This window comes from Triticum dicoccoides, chromosome 5B (genome assembly GCF_002162155.2).
Source record: "Triticum dicoccoides isolate Atlit2015 ecotype Zavitan chromosome 5B, WEW_v2.0, whole genome shotgun sequence".
NCBI classification, from domain to species: Eukaryota; Viridiplantae; Streptophyta; class Magnoliopsida; order Poales; family Poaceae; genus Triticum; species Triticum dicoccoides.
The window spans coordinates 675,275,720-675,285,194 of NC_041389.1; the positions used below are offsets into that span (position 1 = coordinate 675,275,720).

At 50.3% G+C, this 9,475-nt stretch overlaps 1 protein-coding gene across 1 annotated transcript; it reads left to right on the plus strand.

Moving 5' to 3' along the window:
• Window positions 1–609: 609 nt before the first annotated feature.
• LOC119306624 (protein trichome birefringence-like 19) lies at window positions 610–2,023 on the plus strand. The gene is made up of 2 exons (XM_037582799.1): window positions 610–1,080; window positions 1,172–2,023. Exons 1-2 carry the CDS (start codon window positions 628–630, stop codon window positions 1,940–1,942), a joined length of 1,224 nt encoding a protein of 407 aa, XP_037438696.1. The 5' UTR covers window positions 610–627; the 3' UTR covers window positions 1,943–2,023.
• Window positions 2,024–9,475: the final 7,452 nt, after the last annotated feature.

The following is a 9,475-nucleotide window of genomic DNA, read 5'->3' on the forward strand; positions in this document are numbered from 1 at the left end:
CAGAAAAAAGGAGGTTGTGGCCTCCGTGTTCCTGGGCCGGCCCATCTTGGTCTTCCATTCAGCCAAGTGGTCCTCGGCTCAACGAGTGTCTGATCAATGGCAGGTGCGGCGTGTGGGAGAGACATAGATGACCTCAAAATTTCCATATTTTAGGGAAAGATGGCCTCGAAATGTTTATCAATTTGTGAAGAACCAGGAGTCATTAATCAAAAAAGAAGAACCAGGAGTCAGAACCTGTTGGATCCTCGCAGTCGCAGGTAGTTCAATCCTGAGATCGGTATCTTCTGCAAAAAAGACTCTTCTGTCGTGAACTCTTGAGGCTATGGTTGGTGAGGTTTGGTCGGGCTGTGGGCTGGCTGTGGTGGGAAACCACTTTAATTAGTGTGCGCAGCCCACTGTTGCAGTTTTATATTGGCATAGAGAAGAGAAGAAAACAATCAGTGAGCCAATCATCCTCTATCAAGGACGTACGATGGATCAAGATAGCTGCTGACCACACCGGCACCAGTGAAGTGATTGCCTCGCCATTCCCATTCTCATGCATGATCATCATCATATATGGCTGGCTAATGCGCACAATCAAACTCAAATGCACTCTCCACTGAATAACTCCCCACAAGTAGAACCATGACCATGAGGGTCCATGTGAGCAGCAGCAGATGCTTCGTCCCCATCGTGTCCCTCATGCTCCTCGCTGCTCTTCTTGCGGCTTCCAACCTGCTCCACACCACCTTCCCACACCCCTGGCGCGCGTTTTCTTCTCATCTTCACACACGATCACGACCAGGCGAGGGCGGGGGCTGTGACATCTTCACGGGCGACTGGGTGCCCGACCCGGACGCGCCCTACTACACCAACGACACCTGCTCGGTCATCCACGAGCACTACGACTGCATGAGGTTCGGCAAGCCGGACCTCGGCTTCGTCAACTGGCGGTGGCGGCCCGACGGCGACGGCTGCGACCTGCCCCGCTTCGACCCGGCCCGCTTCCTCGCCCTGATGAGGGGCAAGACCATCGCCTTCGTCGGGGACTCCCTCGCCAGGAACCACAAGGACTCCCTCATCTGCCTCCTCACCAGAGTAAGCTCTCAACCATGGAGTCTAATACTATAATGATCAGGAGGTGAGGAGGACAGGACCGTGTGCTCTCATTCTGAAGGTGCACGTGCAGGTCGCGGAGCCCACGACGAGCTGGCCGAGCAGCAAGCACTCGGTGTACCACTACGGCGAGTACAACTTCACCATGGCCAGCTTCTGGGCGCCCTACCTGGTCCGGCACGAGCAGATCGACGACGACGGGCCGGCGCACACGGGCCTGTGGAACCTCCACCTCGACGAGGCGGAGGACGTGTGGGCGGCGCGCATCCCGGAGCTCGACTACGTCGTCGTGTCGGCGTCCAGCTGGTTCTACCGCCCGTCCATGCTGTACGAGGCCGGCCGGCTCGTCGGCTGCCACTACTGCCAGCTGCCCAACGTCACGGACCTCACGCCGCGGTACGCACTGCGCATGGCCACGCGGGCCGCGCTGGGGGCGCTGTCCGGCGCCGACGGCCGGTTCCGCGGCACGGCGCTGCTGCGCACCGTGGACCCGTCGCAGTACGAGGGCGGGCAGTGGAACAGCGAGGACGGGAACTGCGTGCGGACGGCGCCGTCCCGGCGCGGCGGGAGGAGGGTCGAGGGCTTCGAGCGCGACTTCCGCGAGCTGCAGCGGGAGGAGTTTGCGGCGGCGGTGGAGAGGGCGGCGGCGACGGGCAATGTCAGGATGATGCTGATGGACACGACGGAGGCGATGATACTGCGGGCCGACGCGCATCCCAGCAAGTACCGGGGCTGGACGCCGGAGAAGCACTTCACCCTGTACAACGACTGCGTGCACTGGTGCCTGCCGGGGGCCATCGATACATGGAACGACATGCTTCTCCATATGCTCAACTCTACATAAAATAAAATGAGAGATCTATTGATAATAAATATAAATCATATCGATCTGGTGACTGTTGTAAGTTTGGGAGAGAGGGATTGTATGCATTGATAATTCTCATTCATCGTGCACTGGGCACATATATAAGTACAAGGGGTGCGCCGGATGTCTTGCCTCCCAAGATACAACTAGTTAACGCGGGGCGGGGGGGGGGGGACAAGACAGGTGCAACGTACAACACACAGACCTATACACGTATGTAGATGTTCAACACCCCCGCAATCGAAGCGTCGCCGGAGACGCAAAGACGGGACCGAAAGCCCTCGAAAGTCGAGGTAGGCAGTCCCTTCGTCATGACATCGGCGAACTGCTGATCGATGGGTACATGCAAGACTCGAACGCGCCCAAGTGCAACGTGCTCCTGGACGAAGTGGATGTCGAGCTCAATATGCTTCGTCCGGCGATGATGAACATGGTTGGCAGAGAGGTAGGCAGTGGAGACGTTGTCACAGTAGACAATCGTGGCCTTGGCAACCTCACATAGCAACTCCTGAAGTAGCTGTCGGAGCCAAGAGCACTCCGCGACGGCGTTGGCCACGGCCTGTACTCGGCCTCGACACTCGATCGTGAAACCGCGGGTTGCCGTTTAGACGACCACGAGATCAGAGAGGGCCCGAGGTAGACGCAGTAACCGGAGGTGGAGCGTCGAGTGTCGGGGCACCCGGCCCAGTCGGTGTCGGAGTAGGCGACGAGGTCGGTGTCGGAGGACGCCGTCAGGGTGAGACCCATATCCATGGTGCCACGTATGTACCAGAGAATACATTTCACCAGAGCCCAATGAGTGTCACGGGGGGCATGCATGTGAAGGCACACCTGCTGAACAGCGCACTGAAGATCCGGCCGCGTCAGCGTGAGGTACTGAAGAGCACCGACGATGGATTGGTAGAAGGGAGTGTCAGACGTCGGAGAACCTTCGACAGCGTACACCTTAGCCTTCGTATCAACATGCGTGAAGTGGGCTTGCAATTAAGCATGTCGACTCGCTGCAGTAGCTCGTAGGTGTACTTCTGCTGATGCAGAAAGAAGCCAGTGGCACGAAGAGCGACCTCGATGCCGAGGAAGTAGTGGAGAGTCCCCCCAAGTCCTTGAGGGCGAACTCGGTGTCGAGTCAAGCGGTGATCTGCTGAAGGAGCGCTGGCGGGGATGCAATCAGGATGATGTCACCGACGTACATGAGGAGGTACGCAGTAGCGGCGCCCTGATGATAAACAAACAGGGAGGCATCGGACCAGTGGCGGAGACAGGCCTGGGGCAGCTGGGGCTATAGCCCCAGGCCTAGTAACAAATTCCCTTGTAATTCCTTTAGAGAAAGCATAGAAAATCAAAGAAGTTTTTCACTCACATAGCTTAGCCCCAGGCGCAATCTGCTTCTAGCTCCGCCACTGCATCGGACTGTGTGGACCGAAACCCCTGCTGCTGAAGGAAGGCCGCAATATGCTTGTACCAAGCCCGAGGTGCCTGCTTCAACCCGTAAAGAGAACGGGAGAGCAAGCACACATGGTCCAGATAGGTGGTGTCGGCGAAACCAGTGGGCTGCTGACAGAACACCTGCTCATCGAGGTGACCATGCAAGAAAGCATTGGACACGTCGAGCTGGTTAATGGGCCAGGCGCAAGAAACATCCAGCTAAAGAATGGCGTGAATCGTGCCCGGTTTGACAATCAGGTCAAACCGGGCAAAGGTGTCGGTGAAGTCCACGCCGACGCGCTGTCGAAACCTGAGGAACTAAACCGAACCTGAGGTAAACCCGCTGACCCACTTCTTCCTCCCCCCACTAGTAGAAAAACACCAATTAGTCCCGGTTCGTAAGGGCCTTTAGTCCCGGTTCATGAACCGGGACTAATGGGTCGTTACTAATACCTCCACCCATTAGTCCCGGTTCAAACACGAACCGGGACCAATGTGCCTCCACGTGGCCCTATGCGCCGAGCCCAGTCAGGGGGCCTTCGGTCCCGGTTGGTGGCTCCAACCGGGACCAAAAGGCATCCACGCGTCAGCATTCCAGTGGCTGGGGTTTTTGTTTTTTTTTGAAAGGAGGGGGGTTGGGGGTTTTGGGGGGTTAATTTAGGTGTTTCATATATTGTGTTAGCTAGCTAATTAATAGAGAGAACTGTCCTCTCTTATGTCCGTGCTTGGTAGACGCTGCGTACTATATATACATAAGTGATCGAGAGAACCATTCAGTACAGAAGTTCGTCATGCATACCGAGAGAAGTGATCGATCGATCTCTCCTTCTCCGAGAGATTGGTCGAACAACAAGTTTTTCGTATCATGTATCCGACGCTACTGGCTACATACATGTAAAATATGTATAAGATCTCTTAATTACAAACCCCTAGCATTTGAAATCAATTTCCACATGGTATTCTCCGGCTTTACTGATGACGTGGTCAAGAAAAAATCCTGCCAATTCCTCTTGAATTCCTTTCATGCGATCTAGTTCTAGGAGTTCATCCCGCATCTGCCACGTCTAATTTGAAGAAGGGGGTTAATTAATACATATATATGAATGAAACTCAACAGAAATGATGGTGTAATAAAATGAAATTGTGAATATTATTGCTTACGCACTTCATATTGTCTTCTAGAGTAGCCCCGCTTGTTTTTCAAATTCGCGGTGTGGATGAACTCGCACACGTAGTATCCACAGAAATCATTCCCTTCCTCCTGCCACAAGCACTTTACAAGAAATAGAGGTCAATCAAACTGATAATGAAGCATTATAAATGGCATTGATGAAAGTATAGCTATAGAATCAACGGAAGATGCGCGCAACTAGCTAGCCAGTAGTACTTACTTTCGAGTATGTATATCGCAGCTCCTTCGGCAGTCCCGGAGCTTCTGCGGTGAACTGTTTCCAAACCCTGCAAGACAAAGAAAATAATTATTATTACTTGAGATATCAGGAAATGAACAAAAAGTTGCCGATATGGTGCGATAACGATCAATTGAACTTACTTGCTGAGCATTTCAGTCATGTCCGCATAGGTTTCGGGATCTTTCCGTCTCGAGTCTAAGACGGTTACTAGTCCACGCTCAAGCTTAATCTCCAGAAGAATATAGTGGTACCTGCGCACGCATGCATAACTCATCAATTACATTACTATAACCTCGCTCGAGTAATAAGGGAAACTGAATATGCACACGACAGTAACACTCACTTGCCGTTGTAAGGAAAGAGTATGGTATCTTTGTTTTGATTTTGATCAACGATTGTAGCAAGTTGTCCTCGGCCTCTTTGACGTTCTTTTCAACCAGAAATACATCTATGATATTTGTGTTAATGAACCCAATATCATAAATTTCTTGTTTTTTGCACTCGACGATCTTCAATCTGCATAATATATTGAGGATAATTAATTATAAATACATGCAATGAAAGAGCCGAGCTATATATAGAGACTTAATGATAGAAATAGTACTTACAGGCAATAGCAAAAGACCATTAATTTATCGAGGGCCTTTTGATTGAAGAACGCGAAGAACTCATCAAATGGAACACACAACAGATCATTTGAAACGAGGTCGCGCTCCTCTTTAATGTTCAGATACAAACTGTTCGTCCCCTCAGACTCTCTACAGGTTTTCATGTACCAACTATGGAATCTTCGCATCATTGTTGTCAGAGATTTTTCATCTTTGACGAGAGGCTTCCCGTACTCGTATCTGTGTTCGTCCACCTCCATGAAATCAGGAAGTGCATCGTCAGGCAGGTAATCTTCAAGATTGCCATAACCGGCCACCGTCCCCGGAGCATTAGACACATTGAGTGGGGGGCATGATTGTTGTGCTTGTTCGCCGAGCTGGGCAATTTTTTCCCCTTTGCTCGTTCGTTTAGCCTTTTATCACTGACAGTAGTTCCCGACCGCTTGGCTTGGAGATATGTCTGTTCAGTAATGCGCTCATAGTTGGTTCTCGGCGGAGACTTTGGTGGTTTCCTCAGGGTATCGATAGTGCGCTTTGCTTTCACCGGATCTACCTTCTCCTTCGGAGGTGGATGTCTCTTTGCTTTCACCCCTTCAAAGAACTCCTTCACGTAGGTCCGCACAATCGTATCATTTTCCTCCTCGGACCTCTCGTACGGTAACTTCTCTAGAGGCTTGAGAGATGATGGACCGTATTTGTATTGCCTCCCGCCTTTGGTTGTGCTGCTAGACGCCGGAGCAGACGGAGCGGCTGCGGCGTCTGTCTTCTTTAGTGCTTGCTTACGAGGCGGAGGAGAAGGAGTACGACGCGCCGGAGCAGCCGAGGCGGCGGCGGGTCTCTTCCACCCTTGCTGGCGAGGCGGAGAAGGAGGAGGCTGCTGGCTGCTCGGGAGCGCCGGCGCAGGCGGAGAAGGAGGCGGAGTGCCGCCACGCGCCGGAGAAGGAGGCGGAGAGCCGCCACGCGTGCCCTGATCGTCACTCGCCGGAGGAGGAGGCGGTGGAGGAGGCGGAGTGCCCTGACTCGCCGGAGGAGGAGGAGGAGGCGGAGGCGTCCAGTTCGGAAGGTTGATGAGCTCCTTCCGCCATAGGCATGGAGTCTTCAGAGTAGAACCCATCCTAGTCTCCCCTTCATCGGTAGGGTGCTCAAGCGGGAGGTCCTCAAATCCCCCCGTTATTTCATCCACCATCACCTTAGCATATCCTTCTGGAATCGGCTGACAGTGATAAGTTGTGCCGGGTCCACTAGGATAAACTTGGCCAACAACCACCTTGACCTTCAAATTCATCCATCGCGCCATAATGTGGCAACTTTGAGACTCCGTGATACCATCCACGGGATAGCTGGCAGGAGCCGTCAAGACATGCTCCGACTGAAGCAGCTCGGTGGAAGCCACGCTGCTTCTCCGCTGAGATGGCGGGGTAGCTTCGGGGGAAGCTTTGGCAGGTCGTTTGCTGCGATCTGCTGCTTCTCGTTCCTCTTCTCGATCCTCTAGCCCCATTACCCTTTCGTGCAGCTCCTGCAGTTGGTCCTGCTCAAGTTTCTTCCTCCTCTCGTGGGTTTTGTAACCCCCTGCGTCCGGAAAACCAACCTTCCACGGAATGGAGCCTGGCGTGCCTCGTGTTCGTCCAGGGTGCTCAGGATTCCCAAGGGCCATTGTGAGCTCGTCCTTCTCCCTGTTTGGAAGGAATGTCCCTCGCTGCGCTGCATCGATATAGTGTCGAAGGTTCTTGACTCGTATTTCCAGTTGCTCGTCCATCCACTGGCACTTCCCTGTTACAGGGTCCAAGGTTCCGCCAGCCCCGAAGAACCAAGTCCGGCAACGGTCTGGCCAGTACATTGTCTCTGGTTCGATCCCTTTTTCAAGCAGATCATACTCAGCCTTGGACCACTTAGGTCGGGCTTTGAGGTAGCCACCTGACCCCGTGCGATGGTGAAGCTTCTTCTTCGCAGCATTTTTCTTGTTTCTCGCCGACATCTTATTACTCTTTTCCGATGTCTTGTGGGCCACAAATGCGGGCCAGTGATCTTTGATCTTCTCATATTTGCCGACGAATTCTAGTGTCTTTTTTTTGACAAACTGGTTCAGCTCTTTCCTCCACCTCCTCATTAGGGTTGCCATCTTCTTAAGAGCACAAGACTTGATTAATTGCTCAACTGGCTTCTCCGGATCCTCCTCTGGCGGTAGGGTGAAATTTGCCTTCAGCTCAGTCCAGAGATCTTCTTTCTGCATATCATTGACATAAGACACCTCAGGGTCTTCCTCCTTAGGCTTATTCCATTGCTGGATGCTGATCGGGATCTTGTCCCTAACAAGAACCCCGCACTGAGCAGAAAATGCCTTCCTTGTCCGGATGGGTTCAATCAGTTCGTCGTCGGGCGTGATTTCCATTATCTCAAACTTTTCATCCGAGCTCAACTTTTTCTTTGGGCCTCGTCTCCTTACCGAAGTTGTGCTCGATCCGGAGGGCTAGAAATTATAAGGAAGAAAGACGAGAGTAATTAATATGTGTACATATACCAAAACAATGAAAGCATCAATTAACTAGTCAGCACGAGCTTGACTAATATATATATATATATATATATATATATATATATATATATATATATATATATATATATATACCTGGCCGGACTCGGTTCGGTCACCGGAGCGGTCAGCACGGTCTCCTTCTTGTACCTCCATTGTGTCACCGGAGCCATCATGAACATAGTCCTCTTCTTGTACCGGCATTAATGGGCCGAAGCCATCATGAACATAGCCCTCTTCTTCACCCAGTCCTTCCAGCTGACCATCGGTGTCGAGGAGAAATGATGCAACTTCATCACTTCCATTTGCGATTATGTCCCCCAACATCGCTTCTGTTTCTTCGTCTCAGGAGTGCTCCATAGTTTCTACAAATATTTACAACATGTCAATTATTATTCAAACATGGTATAGATGGATATATATATATATATATATATATATATATTAGTGGCAAACGTAGAACTAGCTAGTTAATCACAATAAGGAATCATGTTAGTGGCCTCGACGCTGCTTCTCTAGGGTTTGGGGTCGCCTCGACACAACGCTTCAAGGGTTTGGGGTGGCCTCGACAACAACGCTCTTTTAACTTGGTAAATTTGAGTGGCCTCGAGAGAGTTAATTTGTCGGGTAGGGGCGCGGCGGGAGGGGATAGGAGACCAACAGCGTTTTCTCTCTAGGGTTTGGGTGTCCTCGAGAGTTTTGGTCGAGCGAGAGGGCCGAGGGGGGGTGCTGCCGTTGTATAAGTTATCATGGTCGAGAGGGGGTATATATATCGACCGCCCCTCATGTCGAAGTTATCTCGAGGGGGTTATATCGACAACGACACGACAACGACGAGAAAGGAAAATAATTAAGGAAAAGGAAGAAAAGAGGAAGAAGGAAGAAGAAGAAGAAAAAAAGAAGAAAATAAAAGAGGAGAAGAAGAAAGGAATAGAGGAGAGAAGAAGAAAAAATAGAAATTTTTTCTATTTTTTCTTCTTTTCTCCTCTATTCCTTTCTTCTTCTTCTCTTCTTTTTCTTCTTTTTTCCTCTTCTTATTTATTTCTCCTCTTCTTCCTCTTCTTATTTTCCTTTTTCCTCTCATTCTTTTTCTTCTTCTTCTTCCTTCTTCCTTTTTTGATAGGTTTTTTTGATAGGTTTCTTCTTCCTTCTTCCTTCTTCCTATTTTCTTCCTTTTCCTTATTTACTTTCTCCTCCACACTAACCTAAAATGCACTAACCTAAAATCGATATCTACTAACAACCTAAATAAAAAATTAATACATATAGGAAAAAACATATATAAACAAAAAAATGCTATGAACATTATATTCATACATACATATATAGCCACATCCATTCATCATATATATAGCTACCACATACATATATACATTATATATATGAAAAAAAATGCAATGAACAAAAAAATACACTTATGAAAAAAAATACTATGAACATGTACACATATATACACATACAAACACATATACACAAAAAAATGCAAAAAAATGCTATGGAAATTGCAGGGGCGGCGGGGCGGCGGGTGGCGGCCGCG